This window comes from Hyperolius riggenbachi, chromosome 2 (genome assembly GCF_040937935.1).
Source record: "Hyperolius riggenbachi isolate aHypRig1 chromosome 2, aHypRig1.pri, whole genome shotgun sequence".
Lineage (NCBI taxonomy): Eukaryota > Metazoa > Chordata > Amphibia > Anura > Hyperoliidae > Hyperolius > Hyperolius riggenbachi.
In genome coordinates this window covers 477,643,933-477,669,851 of record NC_090647.1, presented here as the reverse complement: position 1 = coordinate 477,669,851, position 25,919 = coordinate 477,643,933, and the positions used below count along the sequence as shown (strand labels likewise).

Below are 25,919 nucleotides of genomic sequence, written 5' to 3'. Positions count from 1 at the left end.
TTAACCCCCCCAGTGGTGGTGCCTAACTCTTAACCTCCCCTTGTTGCAAAACCGCAGTTAGCAGCATTGCAGGGGAATTTGGTTGCCCAAAGCCACCTGATATAATACAGGCCATCAGGACTACCCGCTATGTAAATTGCAGCTATAAATATTGGGCACCTTCGGTCACCCAAATTCCCTTGCAATGCCGCTAATCGTGACTTTTCCCTTTGCCGCAGCATGCGCTAATGGCTGCCTTGGGTGCCTATCATTACAGCAAATTGCGGCTTTGGGCGCCTAAATTCCCCTGCAATGCCACTAATCACGGCTTTTCCCATTGCTACAACTTATGCCAATCGCTGCCTCAGCCGCCCATCATTGGACCTAATCGCCCAAATTTCCCTTCCCTGCCGCTTATATCGTTGGCGCCTATGGCGACGTCCTCTCTTCCACAGTACCTCTGGTGCCCAAATTTCCTGATTAACAGAGCTCAAGCTACACAGCTCCTCAGCTCAGATATATATATGTGTGTGTGTGTGTGTGTGTGTGTGTGTGTGTGTGCGCGCGTGCGTGTGCGCGTGCGTGTGCGTGTGTGTGTGTGTGTGTGTGTGTGTGTGTCATCGAGAAAATAACAGACAATTTAATTTAATCAGTTAAAGAAACATTTAATTTCCTTTATTTTAGACACAGATTATTTTTTCACATAATCGCCTTTTTTTAAGCATTTATCATATCTTCTTACAAGGTATCCCATCCGTTTGTTGTTGCAGCTTCACACTCCTTGCCTATGTGTTGGACAATTGGGGGGTGTTCATGTTACTGCTGCTGAAACAACTGTTACTGGCATTCTATGTGTAAGTTAAATTACTCCAAAAGAATACCTTGCATGGTAGATAAAGGTAAGTTGCTGTTACTTTCTGGATAACCCTTGTATATATCACAGTCATTCACTGAAAATGCACTGTACGGTTCTTGGGATGGGAAACAAAGATATCAGGGACAGAACTACATGGGAGCAGTACCTGCAACCACAGGGCTCCCAGAGCAGTATGGGGGCCCCAACTACTACTTCACGCCCCAAGGGGTCCAATCTTCAGATCAGGTGTTTTTGTGGCTACACTTGTTACGGGTATGAAGATTATGATGTGCACACTTGTATTATGACCCTTGCAAGATGGGCCCCCTTAGCTATGAGGGTCACCAGGTGTAGGCTAGAGAAATGGTGTAAACATTAGGGAGCCCTATCAAAGTTTTGCTGGGAGCCCCATGACTTGTAGTTATGCCCCTGACAGGTATGCATGGATTCAGCACCAGTGCATTCAACATGAATGTCAAGTGTCAGCAGAATCATGGATTGTCACTTCTCTCCATCATGCCAGGCTGTGGGGACACTTGTCTGTGCAGGAAAACAAGAGTTTGTGCCTTTTGCAGTTCATAGTAGAATGAGGCCACTCATGCACAGCTTTTTTTCCTCCATGCACTTCCTTCTACTGGGCATGCACAGACCTTACTTGCGTATGCCCAGTCTGGATGCATTCATTCACAGACACACTGAACGGCAGAAGAAACCTATGTGCTTTGGATTATGTTAAAAAAACAAAACAAAACACCTATGTGCCAAATGTTGGGGAATAGGTATAGAGAGACCTGTGTGGGACCAGTAGGCCATAGGAGGATCCAGGGAGCCTCTGGCGAAGCAGGTCATTTCAGCGTGTGCTCACTGCTGTGCTGCACCTGACCTGGGCACCACCATAGATGAAGCTAAAGCGGCGCAGTGGGATTTACGCTGTAATTCAGGTGCCAGTGAATACCAGACTCCAAATTACTTCTCCCTCCGAGTTACTATGACTTGGAAAGGGAATTGTATTTAACCCCGCCCAGAATTTCAGCGGCAGCAGGGTGAGCTGTCATGCAGCTCACCCTGAACCCAACTGATTGGGCGGAGAATCCATACGTACTCGCCTCTGGGCCATCCAGAGTCTTCCCACTATTGAGGTAAGTGTCTACATTTTTTTTAATTCACTTGAGGTTTCCTTTAAAGGGATCTAAGCAGCTGATGGCTTCAAATAGCTGAAAGGGCTGCCATGTTTGAGAAGTTCAACCCCCTGCTACTTTTCCACTGCCATTATCCAGGCTAGGTGTAAAATTCTTCAATTGTGACTAATGTTTTCTGTTTGAGGTACAGTGGGGAAGATTCAGGGCTTGTGGTCAATTAAGCCTAATGAGGCGATTTTTTATCTGCCTTCCATCATCTGTTGCTATTGCATCCGCAAGTCCTTTCATGGACAGAAGAGGTGCCTATTTTACCCCTTAAATGTAAAAAGATTAGGTAAAATGAAAGTTTTTTTTTCTTAATAATAAACCACATTTTAGAATACATTTTTAATTTGCTATAGAGCTGCCCTGGTTGTTGAATGATGCTTGGTTCACTTAAAATAATCTCTACATGCAGAGAGAGCCTGATCTGTTCATGATCTCTGTGGATTGGTGGATTGGTCTACCCAGAAGGTATACTGCTGTGACTACTAGCCAGCTGGGGATGGAGGGACTTTGATGTTTTCCTGAACTGACTTCCACTAACCAAGAACTGGTTGAGTTTGGTGTGTACAACAGTCTTTAATGCATGCTTTGTCTTAAGCTGTAGTTACACTAATACTTCATGGAATGCGATTATACTGAAGGCATTCAACTACTGTGTCCATTTTCTGTATCTGACCAATGTACTGTATATCCTAAGCTGAAATGCAGGCTATTATAGGCACATTGAAAGTATCAGCTGTAACTGCACACAGGTATAAAGGAACATTTGTCTTGAGATCAGATTGCAGCTCACATCCCATTGCACCATTGGGACAATATTCCTCGTACTTTTTCCCAGCCAGCATCAATCCGTCTTTTTAAACTTATACTTTATGCTTCTCTGAAGAACAACAAAATGCTGCAACACTGACTGGCCCGTTGGGTGATTTCCTCAATGATTTTTCAGCTAACATGGTGTAAATAGAAGCCATAGCTGAGAACGGGCTGAGAGGTGTTCCCAGGAGTCGCTCTAACATGTTATCACCGGATGTCACACCAGAGACCTCCCTCCAGTGATTTGCTGTCAGTCGCTTCTCACAGTCCGTTAGTGCAGCACACAAAGCACCACTGGGAAATGAAGCTCCATTGACATCAATGTTATCTGACAATGGCCTGACAGACACTTTCACAACCAATAGGAACATGATAAATAAGTGCCATTCTTATTGGCATGTCTCAGAATTGCTAGAAGTTGGTAAATATTTTCAAAAGCAATTTTCAGCCATGTGGAATTACTGTAACAAAAATCACTTACACATGACAAATTAAAATAACCTGAAAATGTAGTTCTCACTTGAGACCTAGGGATTGCTACATATAAAATAGAAGTCTGGAAACACATGGAGTGGATGCTGATGCCTGAGTGATCTGTACAGGAGAGTGGCTGACCATGGAATGGGAGGGACACTGCTGCACATGGAATGGGAGGGGCACTGCTGCACATGGAATGGGAGGGGCACTGCTGCACATGGAATGGGAGAGGCACTACTGCACATGGAATGGGAGGGGCACTGCTGCACATGGAATGGGAGGGGCACTGCTGCACATGGAATGGGAGGGGCACTGCTGCACATGGAATGGGAGGGGCACTGCTGCACATGGAATGGGAGGGGCACTGCTGCACATGGAATGGGAGGGGCACTGCTGCACATGGAATGGGAGGGGCACTGCTGCACATGGAATGGGAGGGGCACTGCTGCACATGGAATGGGAGGGGCACTGCTGCACATGGAATGTGAGGGGCACAGTTGCACATGGAATGGGAGGGGCACTGCTGCACATGGAATGTGAGGGGCACTGCTGCACATGGAATGTGAGGGGCACAGTTGCACATGGAATGGGAGGGGCACTGCTGCACATGGAATGGGAGGCCACTGCTGCACATGGAATGGGAGGGACACTGCTGGACATGGAATGGGAGGGGCACTGCTGGACATGGAATGGGAGGGGCACTGCTGGACATGGAATGGGAGGGGCACTGCTGGACATGGAATAGGAGGGGCACTGCTGCACATGGAATGGGAGGGGCACCGCTGGACATGGAATAGGAGGGGCACTGCTGCACATGGAATGGGAGGGGCACTGCTGCACATGGAATGGGAGGGGCACTGCTGCACATGGAATGGGAAGGGCACTGCTGCACATGGAATGGGAGGGGCACTGCTGCACATGGAATGGGAGGGGCACTGTTGCACATGGAAGGTGAGGGGCACTGTTGCACATGGAATGAGAAAGGCACTGCTGCACATGGAATGGGAGGGGCACTGCTGCACATGGAATGGGAGGGGCACTGCTGCACATGAAATGGGAGGGGCGCTTCTGCACATGGAATGGGAGGGGCGCTTCTGCACATGAAATGGGAGGGGCACTGCTGCACGTGTAATGGGAGGGGCACTGCTGCACATGGAAGCGGAGCCTGAACATTCTTGGCCTGGAGGAGGTGGGAGTATAAATCTGGCATTGCATCATGGTAACAGTACATCCTCTTGTATTGTTAACTGTTGCATTATTTATATTGTATTGCTATACCTTGTGTCCTGTTATACAGTAACGTGGATGACGCTATATAAATCAATAATAATAGTAACTCAGGCTTGCAAAATCATCAAGCCCACAAAGTTATGTAGAAAGGCTAAAGTTAACAGGAAGTGGGTTATTCCTATAGAAAAAAAATGCATTTTCACAAAAATACACCACAATGAGAATGTATATATATGACTTCTCAAATTTTGCTGCACTGATCAGTATTCACCAAAGCACCCTGCAAAACATGATAGTCCTGCTGGAATGCTTCCCAGAACTATAGTCAGTTATAGTCAAGGACTGGCCAGTGGTGGGACAGGTAGCAAATAATTAAGGTTAAGGCCACCATGCACAAGGCTTGCTGGATAGCGTACTGGTAAGGCTGTTGCCTTTGATGTAGGATTTGAGCCTTTGACAAAGGTTGGAATCTCAACTCAAGCCAGTACCAGCAAGGAGTCTTTGGGCAAGGCTCCCTAATGATCCTGGATGCCTGTGGAGCATGCTCTAAGTGGCTGCAGCCCTGAATTGCTTTGTGTCTGCCAGGAGTAAAGCTCTATATAAATGTTCTGTGTCTTGTTTTGTCTAAAGGGAACCTGAAGTGAGAGAAATATGGAGGCTGCCATCTTCATTCTCTAATAAACTATGCCATGCTATGTAAGCAATGCTATGCAACACCCAGCTCCCATTTTAACAAGTACCTATTTTAAACATACGTCCTCTAAACTTTTAATGTGTTTTTAAATGCATGTTTTCATTTTAAATTTAAAAAGATTCATCATCTATTATTGTGCTAGGAATTGTCACAATCCCACTCTTGTTGCGTTTAAAACATATTTTCCATATTTAAATTGTGACAAGGCGCTCTGACATAAAATCACAATTTTTGGGGCCAACAGAATTCATGAGGGCTTTGTAATTAATTCAGAAAGTTGGCTTCATAGATTTAGTTGGAAGTGACAAAAATCGGTAGTAAGTCGGAAATTACATTGGAGAATTGGCATTATGACAATTAGTATTTTGCCTTCTGATCCTCATCACTTCTCGACATGAAGACCCACCATCAAGATTTAAAAGGGGGTCTGGATTCCAGTGGGCAGGGCCAACCAACACTCTGGGTCAAGGCCTAAGCTTCCTTAAAGGAAAGGTTCAGGGAGGGTGGGTAAAAAATAAAAATCAATTTCCACTTACCTGGGGCTTCCTCCAGCCCGTGGCAGGCAGGAGGTGCCCTCGCCGCCGCTCCGCAGGCTCCCGGTGGTCTCCGGTGGCCGACCCGACCTGGCCAGGCCGGCTTCCAGGTCGGGCTCTTCTGCGTTCCAAGGCCCGGAACTTCTGCGTCCCACGCTGGCGCGCTGACGTCATCAGACGTCCTCCGGGCTCTACTGCGCATGCGCAGTAGTTCTGCGCCTGCGCAGTAGAGCCCGGAGGACGTCCGATGACGTCAGAGCGCCGGCGTGGGACGCAGAAGTTCCGGGCCTTGGAGCGCAGAAGAGCCCGACCTGGCAGCAGGCCTGGCCAGGTCGGGTCGGCCACCGGAGACCACCGGGAGCCTGCGGAGCGGCGGCGAGGGCACCTCCTGCCTGCCACGGGCTGGAGGAAGCCCCAGGTAAGTGGAAATTGATTTTTATTTTTTACCCACCCTCCCTGAACCTTCCCTTTAAGGCCTCTTTCAGACAGACGACTGAACTGCATGCTTGCTCACAAGAGCCATTCAGGTGCAATTAAAATGCAGTCAAATTGCTGCATATGTAACACCATGCGTGATACCGCTTGACATGCAGTGGAGTTACCCAGTGGCTGGTAACTGTTACATGCCGCGTCTAAGCATGGCTGCGGCCGCCTGTCCAGCACCTGTACTGAGCGCTAACTAGCACCCAGATGGTGCAGAAGAGCAGCAGGCAGTGAATTCAATGCCTGTCAGCTGCTCATCTGAAGGCGGCCTAAAGGAAGTTACTCCCTGATTGGGAACACCACTGATAGAAACCAGCGCTGAAGCACTGAAGTGGTCTGTTATGATTGAAATATGGGCAGACAGTGTATCATTGGTATTGTTAGAGGTTTGCAGTTTATTGGCTATCACCTTTATCTTATGAATTAAGTACTAATGAGTTAACCTGTAACAATCATGTTGGAAGTAGTGATGTCACATTCCCTCTACACTGACAATCTGCATATCCAGGAGCTTGTTCAGCATCTCTGATAACATAAGGTTGAGGTAAAACCAATTAGCTGCATAAGAGTGTAAACCACAATCACTGCATAGGATGACTAAGCAGAGATAACTGCCTAGTAATGTAACTGACCGCATATACATGTATATTTATAGACTGCATATAAAACGTCTCTAATTTATTGACATATATGTTGATAAGATTCTTTACATACAGCTAATGAGTCACATTTATATGTAAAGAGCATAGGAAGGCTATAGATTTCCTTTAACAAAAGTAGAATTGTGGGTCTGTTAATCTATTTAACCAATCAGTGTAGGTTATTAGCCGAAAGCACCCCAGTTAATTGCTACGTTGGACAAGGTTATTGATTTTTGCATATCCTTCAATGTTTAATGAAAAATTCCCATAATGCTTTGCATTGTACTAAGATACCGAGGACCGGCTACAGATAGCTAATGAGATAAAGATTGTCCAAATGGCTGATTCAGTTACTTGATTCCAGAACACTCAGGCTCTGATTATCCTGCTTTGGGTCTTTATCTATACTGAAGATATTTGTATCAAGAATTCAATAGCAAGAACTGTAGAGGCCCCTTTCTGTAAAAGAAGCGGTAATTGAGGTTAATTGAGATTACTAAACATAAGGAAACTTTCTGGAAGTCTGAGTTTTTTTTTTGTTTTTGTTTTTTTTACACAATTCTGATTGGACCTGGCTACTTTAATAATGGTCTTTAATAATAATATTGAATCATCAGCAATAGCAGACGATTCTCAACTCGCTTCAGTCTAATCCTTTATTATTTGCCAACACAGCCTAAACATACAGTCATAGCCAAAATTGTTGGCACCCCAGAATTTCTCCAGAAAATCAAGTATTTCTCACAGAAAAGTATTGCAGTAACATGTTTTGCTATACACGTTTATTCCCTTTGTGTGTATTGGAACAAAACTGAAAAAAAGGAGGAGGAAAAAAAAGCAAATTGGACACAATATCACACAAAACTCCAAAAATGAGCTGGACAAAATGATTGGTAACTTAATATTTGGTTGCACACCCTTAGGAAAAAATAACTGAAATCGGTCACTTTTCCTTTGCAAACTGCCCCAGGTCTCTCTTTTTGGAAGGGCACCTTTTCCCAACAGCAATTTTAAGATCTCTCCACAGATGTTCGATGCGATTTAGATCTGGACTCATTGCTGGCCACTTCACAACTCTCTAGCGCTTTGTTGCCATCTATCTCTGGGTGCTTTTTGATGTATGTTTGGGGTCATTATCCTGCTGAAAGACCCAAGATCTTGGACGCAAACCCAGCTTTCTGACACTGACCTAGGACATGAAGTGCTTTATCCGGGATGTCATCATGCAACCACGTTTCTGTGAAACAAAGGACCGGAGTATTGCTACAGATTGCACTATTGTCGTTGAGGAGATGAAGTTCATCCAACTTGTTAGGGAGGGAACGGATGTTTGCTAGGAGGACCGAGGGGGTGGCTGATCACAGTTTCCTTTTTCCTAAGTCTCACAAGGGCTCATGCTTGTCTGCCCCTCTACTGTGGACCCTCTCCAGCTTCTGGAGCAGAGCCAGTGATTTGTCGGACATGGTTCCAGACAGAGTCCAATAGGGGCCTTCCCTCGAATTGAGGAGCACTGATTGCTTAAGACTGTGGAGTACAGACTAATTCTTTGTTTGCATCAGGTTCAATTCATGGTTTATAGTAGGTTCTACCTACCAAAAGTGGTCCAAGAAAGGACAGCTGGTGAACTGATAAGGTCATGGGTGTTCAAGGCTCAAGGCCCTGCAATGTCTCCCAAGGCATCAAGTCCCAATCCATGAATGGCTACATGGCTCGTACATGTGCGGTTAAGGAATAGATTGGCAAGCTGAAATTACAGAGCAGTGAGGTAAATTACCGACTTCTGCGGTAAATACCTTAACACATGTCAGTAAATGCCAATTCATGAAGGTTACAGCATGCGGTAAAACACAGTAACATGTTCGAGCAATACCGGCAGTTCTCCTCTGTCAGAAACAGTGCGGGACTCACAAAACTCAAGCAGGCAGAGAGGGATAACCAATGACTGACAGGAGCAGAGCCAATAGAAACAGCCCCCTTCTCCTGCTACTCCCTCTGATCGGATGTTGACAGGTTGTGCAGGATTCTCCAGAGGGTCCAGCTTTTCTACCCCCAAAGGAAACGAGCAGAGAGATCGGAACAAAACAGGTTTCCCCTGCCACCCTCGACCTTTTAACCATTTAGGTTCCTGTTTGAAGATACGGAGGAGCTAGTGGGGAAATCACCTAAGCATGGCATGTGTAATGTCCCCTGGAAGTTCTAAGCTGTGGCAATTAAATAAAATGTTAAGAAAGACTAATATAAAGATTTAGAGCAAGCAAAGGCAGTATAAAAAATATGTACATCCAAAGGCATGTAGGGATGCCTGCTGTCTACCCAGCTGCCTATGATGGGAAAAGGAAGTAAGGAGGAAGTGATAGCTGGGCCAGCCAGCACACTTGCGGTGCAGTTTTGTGGGGGTTTGTAGGTTCGTTGAGGGTGAAGTCTAAGGTGTCTGGACATTATTATTATTGTTTAGTATTTATATAGCGCCGACATCTTACGCAGCACTGTACAGAGACATCTGTGTATATAGGCTCCTGTGATGTAAATCTGAGCCTGCACTGATGAAGAACAATTTAGGCTGAAACAGCTGGACCCTGCGAGTTGGATTCATATAATTCTGTAAAATAAATAGACTATAGGCACTCTGCACAACAGCAGCGCTGGATGTGTTTTTGGCTGCTTTGGGACATAATGGAATGGAATGATTTGCATATTCACTCACTGAGGTAAAGTAATGCATCATTGGAGTCCCTCTCTGCTAACATAAGGCTGAATAATTCACATACCTTTAAACATACATATAGCTTAACTGGCTTTCCTTGAATTTGGTACTAAACTATAATGGAATTATGGCTAATGTAGGGAATAGATTGTGAGCCCCTCTGAGGGACAGTTAGTGTCAAGGTTATATACTGAGTAAAGTGCTGCGGACAATGTCAGTGCTATATAAATAATAATAATAACTTCTGTTTTAACCTTTTAGCAGCCTAATAAAAGTAAAACTCTATTTGCCTGCAGGGCTGAATTTTTCCTGCCGGGGGAAGTGTGCCTTCCCCAGCCTGGCAGGCTTGGCAGGGCATGCAGAACGGCGCAAGGAGCTGTTATAGTTACCTTTTCCTGATGCTGGACTGGCTTCTCCTCTTCATACACCCGCGGCGCTTCACTCCCGGCACCCTCTTCTGACTTTCGATCACGTTACATGTGATCGGGGCTCAGAAGATAGCGTTAGCGGTGCAGCGCTAACTCTTCCACCACCGGGTGGGGCCGCACTGCTGACACTACCTTCTGAGCTCCGATCACATGGAATAACGTGATTGGAAGCCAGAAGAGATTGCCGGGAGTGTAGCACCACAGGTGGATGAAGAGGAGAAGGCGTCCAGCGTCTGGAACAGGTAACTATAAAAAAACGCTCCCTGCGCCACTCTGCATGACCTTATTAGGCAAAACAACGAGTTGCCGGCGGAGGTTAAACTGAGTGCACATCTTCAAATGGAATATTTTGCTTGAAGATGCTAACGAGTTAAGAAGACACATTTATATTTAGTCTAACTCTAGAGGAAGCGTCCCATGCTGGTATCTAATGCTGTCATTGCGTCTACCATCTACAAAGACAACCAGATTATTTTCTGTTATGGATTTACTTCCTCTTCTTCCTGAAAAAAAAATGCTGATTGTATTTAGCCCTCCAAGTTCATAGCTTTACATGGATGACAGTACAGCCAAAGGTTCCATGCCCAAACTTTATTACACCACTTGCAAAACTTACATGTAAAATATCTGTAACAAAGTAAATCATCATCTTTACTTACTAAGACATTAATCTCAGAACTGCAATCAAAGATCACCAGTTATATATTTGGCTCTTCATTATAAATCGATTATAGAATGATTGTGATTAAAATAAAATAAAAAAAACAGAAAGCTTCAGCATTCTAGGCACATGCACTTATTCACGCAGGAAAGGTTATTATATTCTCCAGTGGAAATACAGACTGATCAAATTGCTGGGGATTAATAGACAAAACAGTAACGGAAAGTTCAACAACGTTCTTATTACATGACGTGGAAGAAATATCATTATTAAGAACTTTCAAGAAAAAGTAACAGATGAAGGGCCATTTTGCATAGAGCACGTTACCCTAGCAACATCTGCATCCCCTAGATAACATGGGTTGTGCTTATTGCGCAACGAAAACTATGTAGTTGGTGTAAGTGACGGTAAAATTGCTGTGTGCTTTCTGCAAATGGCAACTTTACCAAATTTAACAAACTTGGCCCACAGAAATGCAGTCCACTAGAATTTCTAAGAAACCTGGCAGAATTGTGTGTGCCTGGTGAGCATGCTGTGCATGGTAGCTAGAGCATATATATTCTAAAAGTTTAAGCAAAAAGCACAGCACTGCATATTATCCAATCAGAAACCAGCATAATGGATTATACTGTGGTTAAAGCCCAACACAAGTTAAAATGTTTTTTTTTTAGTTTGAGTAAAGTAAGGTGGTGAACAGTTAGAACCTGTGAGGAGTTTTGTTATTACTGTCTGTGTCTCTGCTGGGGAAAATTTAATTTAATACTGATTGTATTATTATGTACCCCTTGTTGGTTTCTTACTCTGCACAGCAACACAGAATATGCTGAAGCTTTATAAATCAATTATAATAATAATTCCAGTTTTGGTGGCTACCAGAGCTGCTTGGTCTAGGACAGGGAGAGCAGAGCTTCTAGCTGACATGCTGTCCGTACCTCTCTGTGTGCCCTGGACGGAGTTCCCTGTGGGGCTGGGGAAGAAGACATGGCCAGCACTATAGTGTTGCTCCTGCTGGCCGCAAACAGTTCTGACGGGGGTGGAAGCACAATTTAGCAGATGAGCCGGGCGAGGACTTCTTCCTGCTCTTTGGTCCGATAGGCGGTGGGGCAAGAGACAGAGATTTTACTGCTTCGCAAATATGCTTAACTAGGGCCAAAAGCCGATCCAAGTGCGGAACCACAGACTGGCACATCCATCTCCGTTGGCGCTGCACATGCACCCCCATAATTCCAGTTTTAGGTGTCACATAGGACAGGAAAACTCTCTTCAACAAGAGCAAAGACAAAATAATAAAACTATTTTCCTAGAGTGGGGAAGTTTAGGAACTCCTTCAAGGTTTGTATTACTGTCAGAGTTTGTTGATATACTGTATTTTACACCATTTATGTCCCTCTTCTGCCTGTCACAAAAGGAACAGAAACTACAGAGAAATATCTTCATAGAGGACACAGAAGGAAACAACCAGGTGGTAGAAGGATTTACTTTTTCTCACCTTACTAACTTGGGCTGTTAATAAACTAAATGTTGATTCTGATTGGATAATCATATTTGTTGCATTCAATTTGCACATAAAACGATTTGATATGTAAGAGTAAGATTTCACATTTGAAGCATAGATTTACCTTGCAATGGCTCCTATTCTAAACCTGTAGAAAATGCACTTGTACAGTACATGTCAACATTTACTGATAATGACTGTCAGCAGCAGAACCCCTCTATCTATAAACCTTCACTAATGACCATGATATTGATGTAAGTTAGAAGTCCCACAACCAGTCAAATATGAAACTGTCAATATGTCAACACCAGAATATAGCAGGTGTCTACAAGCTAATGGAGTGGTGAAGGTTACGTGATATTACTGATGAGCTGAAAAGATGTTTGAATCTCAACGGTTTGCCTTTGACGGACCGAAAGGAATAGAACTTCTATACAAAGTTATTTTATACGATCAGCTATAGATTGGTCCTTGAATAGAATGTACTGTATTTCTTGTAAAATTTAAGGCTAATGGCACTTATGCATGCAACCTAAATTGTATCCCTGCCTCATGCCTAGTATATCAAGATAAAGAGGTGTGGCTATGCAGCATTATGCCCCACAATGCATGCTGGCAGTTGTGCATAAAACTCTTGTCTACCCAAAGAGGTACAGAAATAGACTGGAGGTGGGGCTTTTGGCAGCTAAGGATTCTGATGGTCACTCTGGGTTGGGAATTCTGACCCCACAGCCACTGTTTGCCATAGTCCCTCCACAAAGGCCTGACAGACACGATGCAATTTTCTTGATAATTTCCAACATATCCACTCTGCTTATGATTGAGAAAGGGATCGATTTTGTACACTACTGATCTCAAAATTGACCCCTTTCTTGATCAAAAGCAGATCGGACATTATCGAATGGTTGGAAATGTATTGTCGATCTGGTGGGAAAATTGCATAGTTTGTTCCAGCCATTGGTCCATTGTTTCTCAATATCACTACACTATGTTGCCCCTTATAAAAGCCAGTGTTTAGCAGGTAAACCTTGTTATGGACAACACTACTTTCAAAAGATTAACTGAACCAAAATACCTGCTTAATATTGTTCACACATCATCTATCATGGACTAAGCCTAGATTCTCAACACGCAGTGTGTGTCCTGGGGGTTACCTACAACCATTATAAAAGACTACATGCTTTAATAATGATAAGAAACACAGGTGTGCCATTCTAAACATATTATAATCTGTTGACTGCGACAAGCACAAGCCCTGATCTATAAAAATACCCTATGGGATAAAAGGACCGAATGTTGAGAGACTGTGGTCTCCTCTCCATTCTTCCTCTAGTAGTTTCACAACTGCCAGGGTAGCATAGGGGGATAATAAGCCAGATCGCTGTATCCAGGCCTCCTAGGCAGCAGGTCCAGTTATATTTTTTTTTAATAGACTGAGTGGGCAAATATATTAGTGTACATTGCATAAATACACGTATGCATTCAAAAATGCACTAGCTAGTAAATGGGGATGGCAGGCATCTTTGTACAGAAGGTGTATCAACATAGTGGAAGGTGGTGACAAGGCTCTCATGTCTAGTTTTCTGTATGGAATATCATCATAAATTAAGACATTACTTTCTAGCAGAATAAGGATGCTGCTATTGTTATACTTCTGTAAATGCGGTGTGCCTGGATGTAACACAGAATCACTGCCTAGAACAGGCATGGGCAAACTTGGCCCTCCAGCTGTTAAGAAACTACAAGTCCCACAATGCATTGCAGGAGTCTGACAGTCAAAGTCATGACTCATTAAGGGAAATGCATTGTGGGACTTGTAGTTCCGTAACAGCTGGAGGGCCAAGTTTGCCCATGCTTCGCCTAGAATATTGTCTGCATCCCTCACCTGCAGTCACAAGAAAGCCTCAGCGTATAGAAGTGTGACTGAATAATGTATACTACGGCTGAAGGATCAGCATTACAGCCAAAGATCTACTATCTTCTCCAGAAAGGTCAGCAATTGGGGCCTTCATATTTCTCTCAAGGCAAGTTTACTGTAACCCTCCTTGTAAAACGTACTGTTTTTACACATAATAATGTCTGAATTCTCATACGGCAAGCTTTATTTCTATATCTGTCATTCGTAGTAGTGTGCAGTATAAAGCAGGATTATGTCTTGTAAAATTGTTATAATTCCGTTGTGATAATATTTGGAATGAAAACCCCTTTTTCCTAAAAGGATGATTTTAGCTAAGCAATATGTGATATACTGTATGTGACTCTTTTCTAATGAATGTTATATATTACTGTGTGAACGACATTGCCCAGCTGTAGCTGGACTAAATCTCCCATAATGCTTCGCTACATGGGTGTGGTCAGAGGTCCCCTATATGATGCACAGCTTACTCAGGGCTGGTACAATCTACAGTGGGGATCCAGGGCAAAGGAAATGTGGGCCCCCCAACCTCCCCACAGCAAATTCAGAACATAGGGCTAATGCAACCCCCCAATCTCTCATCTCAACACTGCTGTGCTCTCTGGGGGCCCATGCAGGTTTTGTTACAGAACCCGTTGGCTGCCTCTTCTCAGTGACCCAGCGCATGTCACTGCATAATGACATGCGACGGCCGGGACAGGTGAGCTGTAATGTTGTAACAAATTGTGCAGGGGCCCCGGGGAGCACAGGACGGGGGGATGGCCGGCAGCTGGGGGGAGACCAATGCCCAGGGGCCTTGGGGCAATAGCCTCCTCAGCCATAATGGCAGCACCAGCCCTGAGCTTGCTATAGGTATGTGCCACATATTTAGCTTAAAGAAATGAAGTCCAGTTTCAATGCAATGTAAAACATTTTCTGTTGATTTTCTGATAATCAAAATAGGAAGAAAAACTAGAAGTAAAGCCTATTAGCTGAATTCTGCTATTTTTTTTGCTGAAAGTACCAAGTCAGTGATAAGGGGAAATGGACAGTTGCCTTTTTAAATATGTATAAGCATTCCATTTTCTCAGCTTATGTGTCTGCCACTTTGCAGAACTGTAGAGATCAGCTCAGGGCAGTTTCTTGGGCAGTGCGGGCAGGGCGACCGCACTGGGCGCAGACCAGAAAGTAGATGAAGGGGGGCGCAGGCAGAAGGACATTACCGCTAGTGACGAGCTGGTGACGAGCAGTGCAGCCAAATGGAAGAAGAAAGAAGATTACCAGCGTGATCACCTTCCTTGACTCATCCTGGGCTGCCTGCGTCAGACTTAAAGTCATCATCATGTCACCACCACGTGATGACACCTGATGTCTTGTAGCGGTACTGCAGGCTGTGAGTGCGCGGCACTCATGGAGGAGTCGGCTTTCCGGGCTCTCCTCGCCTGGGCGTTTTCCTGCTTCCTCCTGGATGAGCGGCTGGTCACTAGAAAGTAGGCAGATCTACTTGTGACCTGTGGCTGTGTTTCTGTTCCTAAAGAGTAAGGGTTCCCGAGTCCACAGGGGGGGGGGGGGCACAATTTTTACACCCTTGCCCTGGGTGCAATTTAGCCTAGAAACTGCCCTGGATCAGCTAGTCTAGATCACGCCGTGCTTAATGCACATAGCAGGAAAGGGAAGCCTATTCAGATCAGTTCAGTCCTTTGGTCTTGCAGGAATGATACACCTTGAGCCGCTATTCCTGCCACATGACACCGTTTTCTCCGTTCTCATGGAATTTGTGCAAGTGGTCAGCATATCTACAAGAGACAGAAACAACACAGAATGATGATTTCAGCTTTAATCACAGATGACAAACCATTATTTTTTTTTTTTAAAGTTAATGTCAACTTAAATCAGCGCCTCACAGCACTGAGGTACTGACATCACACTGTGGGAGCCTTGTTGCATTGTGGGAAATAACTAACAGCTGTTTCCAACTGCCAAGAAAGCAAGCAGCATCTCCTTCCACTGACATCACCTGCCAGCAGTAAAAAATGTCACCATGTGAGAAATGTCAGAATGTAAATCAGGGAGAGGAAAGATTTTACTTATGAGGTATTGGCTCATGGCAGGGAAATGGAGGCTGTATGCATCACACATGCTTCCCTATTGTTTCCCAAAAGGTGAGAACCATCTTTGGATACACAGGTTCATTAGAAAGCTCTTTTATCATTAAAGTATTAATATTTTCTCTTCATTGCTGAACTTTAAAGGAGCTCTATAACATCCCACAGTCAGAAGAAATAGTGACTTATGTTTAAAAGGACTCCGATCACCTCTCATGGGCATGCCTTTAACCACTTGAGGACCACAGTGCTAAACCCCCCTAAAGACCAGGCTAATTTTTACTAAAATGGCCACTGCAGCTTTAAGGCCAAGCTGCAGGGCCGAACAACACAGCACAGGAGTGATTCCCCCCCTTTTCCCCCCACCAACAGAGCTCTCTGTTGGTGGGGTCTGATCGTCCCCCAGTTGTTTATTTTTTTAAAATATTTATGTGTGTGTTTTTGTATCATTTTTTAATGTTTTTTTTTTTTTTTTTTAGCAAACCCCTCCCTCCCCCCAGCCGGCCAATCACGCGATCGGCTGTCATAGGCTTCTGCCCATGACAGCCGATCGCTCTCTAGTCCCCCCAGGGAGACAGCCGTGTCACAAGGCTTTCCCCAGTGCATCGCTGCTGCTGATCGCAGTGCTGCACTATGTAAATAGACGTCGATAACACCGTCTAACAGTCTCCCGAGCGGCTATTAACTGAAGAGGGGGCGGAGCTCCGCCCCCGAGAAGGAGATGCACACGCACCCTGCGCGCAATCTCCTTCAGTAGCCGGCTCCAGGACCTGACGCCAATTGGCGTTAGGCGGTCCTGGGGCTACCGCCGCGTCCACGCCCATTGGCGTGGGGCGGTCTTTAGGTAGTTAAGATTCCAACCAGTACTGCAAAGTACTTAAAGATGCATACCATTCTGTAGTTTGTGCTCTCCTCTTTTATTTGACGCCGTTCTACACCAAATACTTTTTGTTAGATTTCAATTTAAAAATCGCGGCTGCCATCTTGGCTATGTTATAACTTCCGGGTCACCCCTGTCTTCTCTGTTAGAGAAGATCACTGAATGAAGCAGGAAGAGGAAGTGACACGCATGGCCATTGCAAGACGCTCCTACAGAGGGGTCATAGCACGACTTTGTTGGAATTCGTCTGGCTTAAAGGCATGCCCATGAGAGGCACTCTGCGTCCCTTTAATGTCATAGTGTGATCAATGTGGTTTATTAAAGTGATGACAAAAATAGAAGAGCTATGGAGTCCCTCTAACATTCACAGCTCTCATATTCTCCATAGCCATGCAATGTTTGTCAGCACAGAAGTGTTTTTGTGCCCAGAAAAAAAACCACTGTGCACAAAACATCAAGCTTGGATGGAAACAGCACGTTGATTTAAAATAGGCTGTTAGTTCCGTACTCTTTTCATGTGTTTTCTCGTGGGGAAAAATGCTGGCATTTGAGGCTAGTGGAAATGCAACCCCGAAACTCTAAGCAATCAGCTTTTGCCTGGCTTCTATTTCATCATTAGCTTTATAGGAGAGAGGCAAAAACAATGCCACACTTTACTAAGGCCCGGTTTCCACCTGCAACCCCCGCCCCGCACAGCTTGGTACGTTATCTGCAGCGCTGCAACGGACATGCAAACTGTTTTAATGTTAAAAATAGGTTTCGCTTATTTTTAACAACACGTGTTATGAGAGAGGCAAAATGGTAGTTGCAGCTCAAACCAGTGCCCATCATCCACCTCCACTCCCATGATTATGGCTCAGTAACTTCAGTCGAAATATACAACCAATCTGTTCTGCACAAGTGTCGGGAAAATTGCTGGATTCTCCAAATAAACCACGTTTGGCATTGGATGGTGCCTACTTCCTATTTCTTTGCATTAAATACTTCACCTTCCTTCATCTATACAGCTGAAGCACACCAATTGGGCCACTCAGCGCTAACAGAGCCCTTACATGGTGAGATCATGCTTAATCTTTCTCTTATGCGGTTTCCTTTATGTAAGTGCTACACTAGCCACCTTTTTCTTGTGATTTGTTCCTATATCCATACCTTGACTTGTGCTTTTCAATCGCAGGCTCTTTACAGAGATTATTGTAATGTTTATACCGGAGTTTATGCTGCTATACTGATAACACCAGAGTGTGCACCTTCCAGATACACATCTTTTTTTGTGCTACAATCATTTCAAATACCTTAAAGAGACACTGAAGCGAAAAAAAAATAAATGATATAATGAATTGGTTGTGTACTATGAATAATTACTAGAAGATTAGCAGCAAAGAAAATATTCTCATATTTTTATTTTCAGGTACCCTATTTTTCGGACCATAAGACGCTCCGGACCATAAGTCGCACCCAGGTTTAGAGGGCAAAAACCAAGGAAAAAAAGAATACTAAACCTGGTGTGTCCATAGTGCAGGGGCGTCTTATGGATTTTCTTCTCTCCTCAATTATTATGTCCCCCTTGTACCTCTTGTGTCCCCTTTGTACCTTTAGTGTCTCCCTTGTGTCCCCCTCTGCCCCCCTTGTGTCTTCCTCTGTCTCCCTGTGTGATCTATGTCCCCTGTGTCCTCTCAAATGCCCCCCTCTGTCCTCTTAAGTGCCCTGTATCTTCTTGCGTGTCCCCTGTGTCCTTATATGTGCTCCCTGTGTCTTCTTATGTGTCACCTGTGTCCTCATATGTGCCTCCATGTCCTCATATGTGCCCCCTGTGTCCTCATATGTGCCCCCATGTCCTATTACATGCCCCTCTGTCCTCATATGTGCCCCCTGTGTCCTCATATGTGCCCCCATGTCCTATTACATGCCCCTCTGTCCTCATATGTGCCCCCTGTGTCTTCTTATGTGTCACCTGTGTCCTCATATGTGCCCCCATCTCCTCTTACATGCCCCTCTGTGTCCTCATATGTGCCCCCTGTGTCCTTATATGTGCCCCCATGTCCTATTACATGCCCCTCTGTGTCCTCATATGTGCCCCCATGTCCTATTACATGCCTCTCTGTGTCCTCATATGTGTCCCTCTGTGTCTTCAAAGGTGCCCCTCTATGCCCCGTGTCTTCAGTTGTGCCCTGTGTCTTCTTATGTTCCTGCCTGTGTCCCCGGGAAATTACCTCTAAGGGGTCGCGTTTCCAAGTGTAATCTTGTGCCCGCTCGTAGCCCGCTGACTCGTCCCCCTCTGGCCCCTGTCCCCGTGGATGTGGTGGGCGCTGTGCAGGCTGGGGCTTACCGCGTTGGTGACGTATGCGGAAGTGAAGGGCGAGAAAGGATCAGCTGCACGCGTGAACCACCCGCCGGCTTGCCGCTTCACATCGCCGTGCACTGTACCGTCATTTAGCGGTAAGCCCCAGCCTGCACAGCGCCCACCACATCCACGGGGACAGGGGCCAGAGGGGGACGAGTCAGCGGGCTACGAGCGGGCACAAGATTTCACTTGGAAACGCGACCCCTTAGAGGTAATTGCCGGGGACACAGGCAGGAACATAAGAGAGAGGGGAACAACTGAAGACACGGGGGATAGAGGGGGCACATGTAAAGTAATGAAACTACTGCGGGGACACTGGCAGAGACATTACACAAAAGGTAATTGCCGCGGGGACACATAGGGGCGCCAGGAAATTAAATTACAGTGCTGGGATTTCTACCTGGAATCTAGCATCCGGACCATAAGACGCAGTGACTTTTTCCCCCCATGTTTAGGGGAGAAAAAGTGCGTCTTATGGTCCGAAAAATACGGCATATAGTGTTTTTTCTAACATTGCATCATTCTATAATATGTGCAGATTACACAACATTCAGCATTCAAAATGATTTTTTCAGAGCAGTCTGTGAACTAATGACCTCTTCTCTGGCAGAGAAAAAAAAATTGTTCACTAACACTTAAGATAATAAAAGTCAGAAGACAGCCCTCTCCACGACTTTGAAAGTCATAGAGCTTAATGGTTTTTTTGCATAGAGATAACAACTGGAGTTTCTTAACTCTTCCTGTACTGGAAACAATTAGACTGATGTATCTGGCCTTAATGTTTTATTTCTTATCTGTACTACACATACAAATCATAATATCATAAAAAAAACTTCGCTTCAGTGTCTCTTTTACGCAGGGGTGCCCATTAGGTAGATCGCGATCTACCGGTAGACTTCATGGTAGATCCCGACCCCACTACATTTTCCATTCTGTATATACAAGTGTGCTCCTAAAATTGTACATAGGTAGATCATTTTGACTTGCTAATTTTTCAAAGTGGCTCACAAGACGAAAAAGTGTGTGCACCTCTGCCTTAACGCCACATAAGTTACGTCTTACGCACTGACTTTGAAAAGTAACTGGCTGCACCAGTGGTGATTTAGTTGAGTCACGTGAAAGGGGAGTGGCTTATTATGCAACCAGGTATGTTTTTGTTTCTCTTGTAATTAGTTTAAATTACAGATATCTATTTTCACTTTAGTATGAAGGCATCTATTTCTGTTACTTTAGTGTCAAAACAATTTCATTTGACTGTGATTCAATGGATACATTTTATAGAGTCTGTAAGAAGAGCAGATTAATTATCATATACACTGTAACTGCTGCTGGTATATTTTATTCCTCTACAGGAAAGGAAACCGTGTTCTCCATATTGAATACCACTACCAATGATAACAGTTACATACTTTTTAGCGCAGTAAGCGGCACAGTCCCGTCCCACACTTTCACTCCAGGCGGTTTTGTATAGAACCTGTTAGACCCAAAAAATGTGTTTAAAGTGTTCAAGACAGGAATCAAAATGTCATAGAATTTTAAAAGAAAACATATCAATATAAACACTACTCTTTATTAAGAATAGCTAACAAGTTGTCTTATTTACAATGATTCTGACCTGTTTTTTTTAACGTTAAGCTAGTGGCAGGGCTGCACATTGTGAAGCCTCCTTACATTGTCCAGTGAATCACTTTAAAAAAAAAATGTGATTGGGAAGTTAGCTGGACTTCCTGGTATTTAGTTTCGGGACCCCTCGCATGCACAGAACGCTCACGGTGACGGGCATGCAAGCGAGACGGGCACATGGACAGGTCGCGCATGCACAGAACGCTCATGGTGACGGGCATGCAAGCGAGACGGGCACATGGACATGTCGCGCATGCACAGAACGCTCACGGTGATGGACATGCAAGCGAGATGGGCACATGGACATGTCGTGTATGCACAGTATGCTCACAGTGACGGGCATGCAAGCGAGACGGGCACATGGACAGGTCGCGCATGCGCAGAACGCTCACGGTGACGGGGATGCAAGCAAGATGGGCACATGGACATGTCGTGTATGCACAGTATGCTCACAGTGACGGGGATGCAAGCGAGACGGGCACATGGACAGGTCGCGCATGTGCAGAACGCTCACGGTGACGGGGATGCAAGCGAGATGGGCACATGGACATGTCGTGTATGCACAGTATGCTCACGGTGACGGGCATGCAAGCGAGATGGGCACGCAGACAGGCCACATATGCGCAGTTGCACGTGACTCCCAGCTGGGTTGCACAGCTAACGGAGCCACCAGCAGACGAACGGAGGGACCCCAGAGATCACAAAGTCACCTCATGTACTACAGGGGCTGCAGGAGGCGGCATCACTAGGCCGCTTCCTGAAAGATTTCATGCTGAAATAGATCGGATATTGGCCTGCTGTTTCTGATGGCCACAGAGCTCTCTCCAATCAATTGGATGCCAAAATCACTAGATGTATTATTACCTGTGTTGTGCAAAATAAATGTGTCACAAGTGCCAATATTCACAGAAAAAGTATCGCTATGGTAAATCATTTTTTTTTGGGCAGATAAGATATCCCTAAACCAGCAGCAATGTCCTAGATAATGGAACGTGTTTTATGACCATCCTACTGTGATAAGAATGGGGTTTTCTCTCCCTCTGCTTGGAGACAGAGCACGGCCTAGCATCATACAACACTCCTGTCAGCTCCTAAGCTAATCCTAGGTACACACAATGCAATTTTCTGCCAGATTTACTGTCAGACCAATTATTTCCAACATGTCTGATCTGATTTCTGATCAAATTTTTCAAATGATTTTTTCATAGACGTGAATGGAAAATCGATCAAAAAATCTATCAGAAATCAGATCGTTGGAAATAATTGATCTGGCAGTAAATCTGTCAGAAAATTGCATTGTGTGTACCTAGCATCATATATGTTGTTTAATATATGTGATTACAGTTAGCAGCCATATTATTCAGAGTTCAACTCAGGACTAGCAGGCAGTCATACAGGTTAGCCAAGCAGTCTTCCATTTCATAAAGCCTAGCATGACCTCTGATCTGAAGTCAGCTGGCCCATAAGGATGGAGTTTGCCACGGTAACCACATTCGCAAACCCGCATTCCTATAGAGACATACTGTTTTTTAAAGGATACCACAACTGAAATGTGACATAATGAGATAGACATGTGTATGTACAGTGCCTAGCACACAAATAACTATGCTGTGTTCCTTTTTTTTCTTTCTCTCTCTGAAAGAGTTAAATATCAGGTATGTAAGTGGCTGACTCAGTCCTGACTCAGACAGGAAGTGACTGCAGTGTGACCCTCACTGATAAGAAATTCCGCTTTTTATCTCTTTCTTGCTCTCAGAAGCCATTTTCTGCTAGGAAAGTATTTTATAGGTGGAATTTCTTATCATGGAGGGTCACACTGTAGTCACTTCCTGTCTGAGTCAGGACTGAGTCAGCCACTTACATACCTGATATTTAACTCTTTCAGGCACAGAAAGAAAAAAAGGAACACAGCATAGGTATTTGTGTGCTAGGCACTGTACATACACATGTCTATCTCAACATGTCACATGTCAGTTGTGGTATCCTTTAAACACCAACGGGCATCTGACTTTAGGACAAGTTCATGCTGGGCATTTTGGGGTTGAAGTTCGCCATTGGTGAATCCATGCCATGCAGTCAGAAGAGGTTAATTGGGGCAGCACTTGGAGTGACAATTACAACACTAAAAGTGAAAATAGTCTGACACAAACACTTTATAGTGATGCCTGTTCCTAATGGCCAACATCTAAACAATACTCACCTTTCAAAATCAAAACAGCTGGTGCTTCACTTGTAGAATAGCTGATTGCTATAGTTCAAAGGGAGCACTGTTGGCAGAGACTTAAATAGCCGTTGTCTACAGCCAAACCAGTGCCTAACTCAACCATTTACTGATATAATAATGCTCACACATAATAAAACCGTTCTAACTCATTCTTCAACACCTGCACTAATCCATTAACTGGCACATTTGCAGTATATAGAGCTGAACTAAATGGACTGCATGTTTTTCTCAACAAAGCTGTAGAACAGATTTGGCCATCATCTCAGTTTATACTGTATTTTCAAGTAGATTACTACAGACTCATAACAATACTTTAGCAGAAAGTGCTTGAGAATTGAAACTGGTGCCATAACTTATGATAAAAAGTGTCACTCACCAGGAAGACCAGGCAATGCAGGAACAGAGTGTAGAAGAATGCAATGGTCCGGGCCACCTTATTGGAGAGGATAAGTCTTCCCTAGAAGATACATACAACAAGCCTTAAGCCTAACTAAACAGAGGGAAAATGCATACTGTTTCCAGGTGGATTTATGTGTGCTGTAATTTTGCATCTATGAGCTAAGAAGACATTGTAGACCTGCAGCCTAATACTAAGTGGCACCCATAAAACGTGGTTTCTGAAATGAACCCATAAAACGTGGTTTCTGAAATGAGTCAGTGGGTGTATTATTATTATTGATTTATAAAGTGTCAACATATTCCGTGGCACCAGTGGCGTAGCAATGGGGGATGCAGAGGTTGTGACCATAAAGGGGCCCTTGGGCCAGAGGGGCCCAATAAGGGCCCTCTCTAATTCATCCTATAAGCTTTTTATTGGTGATGAACGCCTCTCTGACAATACAGCAGTCCTTGGTAGGTTTTGGGGCTCCATATCAATACAGTGCTTTGGGCCCAATGTAAAACTCACACCGGGGCCCCAAGCACCTTAGTTACGCCACTGCGTGAATCTGTACAAAGTAGTGGCTAAAATTAGCTCAGTACACGGCAGCTATATGGCATTAAAATGTACGTACACTGGGTTGGTCAAGTTAAAAAATCACATGTACTTATATGGCATTGACAGTTTCTACAACACTTTGCAGAGTACATAGTCATGTCACTAACTGTTATTAAGGGAAACTCACAATCTATTCCCTACCATAGTGACAGTCTAAAGTCCCTACTTGTTAACAAGAATCAGCTAAAAGAAATCTAGCGGTCTGCCCTGGCTACTACTGTAATTAGTGGTGTAACTAAGGAGCTTGGGGCCCCAGTGCAAATTTTACATGGGGCCCCAAGCACCTGATTGATATGGAGGCTTCCCTCTAGCTTAGTACATTTTTTTGCCATGTTAGAGATTCTTTAAGGCGGAGGTAAAATAAAGAATGCAAGTATAATTACAATAGTAGCCAGGGCTTCATCTTAAGGACACTTAAAGGAATTGTCAGGCGGCAGCGGGGGACTGGAGCAGCAGTGAGTGACTACGAGGACACAGGATGGCTGCAGGGGGCTGGTAGAAGCCCCAGGTAAGTGAAACTCATTTTTTTTTTTTTTTTGCCTGATGATTCCTTTAAGCATAAGTACACTAACATTTTATAAGGGATCCTCTGTTAGACTCTGATGCATCTATATAGGCCATGTGTGAAACCTTATTTCTCTGGCACAGGCTGTTGTCTCTGGCGCTGTGTTGTAAGTTGGACTTCGCACTTAAAAGTTACCATAATACATTATGCATGGCTTTTAGTCACCTTTTAGCCCACAGCACTATATTCTCTTTTAATAAAAATAAATAATTTAAAAATTAGTGATCAATAAAGTTGAAATCTGCCACCAATTAAAGTGCCAGCCTCAGTGTTTATCCTGTAAAGTCTATCCATTAGGATCTGGATAGTGACTGCACCGGCTTTATCTTTAATGAATGGCTGTCAACTGAGAGCATTCAGGCATTTGGAAATGCTTTCTTACTGGAGCTATGCACAAAATCTGGGAAGAATTATTATTAATATTTAGTATTATATAGCACCAACATCTTCCTCAGTGCTGTACAGAATATATTGTCACTTAACTGTCCCTCATAGTTCACAATCTACTCCCTACCATAGTCATATGTCTATGTATGTATCCTGCAGTGTATGTCTCATAGTCTAGGGCCAATTTTAGTGGGAAGACAATACATTTATCTGTGTGTTTTTGGGATGTGGGAGGCAATCGGAATGCCCGGAGGAAACCCACACAGACACAGGGAGAACATACAAACTCCTTGTACATGTTGACCCGGCTGGGGTTCAAACCGGGGACCGTTGCACCGTATTACTTTTAATAAAGTACATTTGAGGTAAAAATTTATTTTTATATAATATCAGCAAAGCTTTGTTCCACAGGTTCTACAGAGATGCCGCCTTGTTAGTAGAGGAATTATCCCGACCATGTGACCATGTCTGCTACACCTAGACCACAGGTGTCAAACTCCAGTCCTCGAGAGCCATATCCATGCCATGCCAGCGTTTAGCATGGACAGAGAAATGTGTTCTACTTTATGAACCACACCTTTGATTTGGTCCCATCAATTAATTTGAGCTGTGGCAAAAATATTTAAGGACTTCGGCCCTTGAGGACTGGAGTTTGACATCTCTGACCTAGACCTAGAAGAATCCATCTGTCAGAACCTTGAAGGACATATTCATATGGATACATG

The 25,919-nt window shown here is 44.3% G+C and overlaps 1 protein-coding gene and 1 long non-coding RNA gene across 2 annotated transcripts in view; both read right to left on the bottom strand.

The window, feature by feature from the left end:
• Positions 1-10,598: 10,598 nt before the first annotated feature.
• The window catches only part of LOC137547082 (uncharacterized), a 554,567-nt gene continuing 539,246 nt past the window's right edge, over positions 10,599-25,919 (bottom strand). Inside the window, exon 2 of the long non-coding RNA XR_011026467.1 lies at positions 10,599-14,964. This is a non-coding gene — a long non-coding RNA (uncharacterized lncRNA). The remainder of the gene's footprint in view (positions 14,965-25,919) is intronic.
• The window catches only part of CUX1 (cut like homeobox 1), a 541,156-nt gene continuing 525,835 nt past the window's right edge, over positions 10,599-25,919 (bottom strand). Inside the window, exons 21-23 of the mRNA XM_068270263.1 lie at positions 23,622-23,702; positions 20,808-20,872; positions 10,599-15,868 (exon numbers count right to left, since the gene is read on the bottom strand). Coding sequence (XP_068126364.1) covers positions 15,805-15,868; positions 20,808-20,872; positions 23,622-23,702 — 210 coding nt within the window. The 3' untranslated portion in view covers positions 10,599-15,804. The remainder of the gene's footprint in view (positions 15,869-20,807; positions 20,873-23,621; positions 23,703-25,919) is intronic.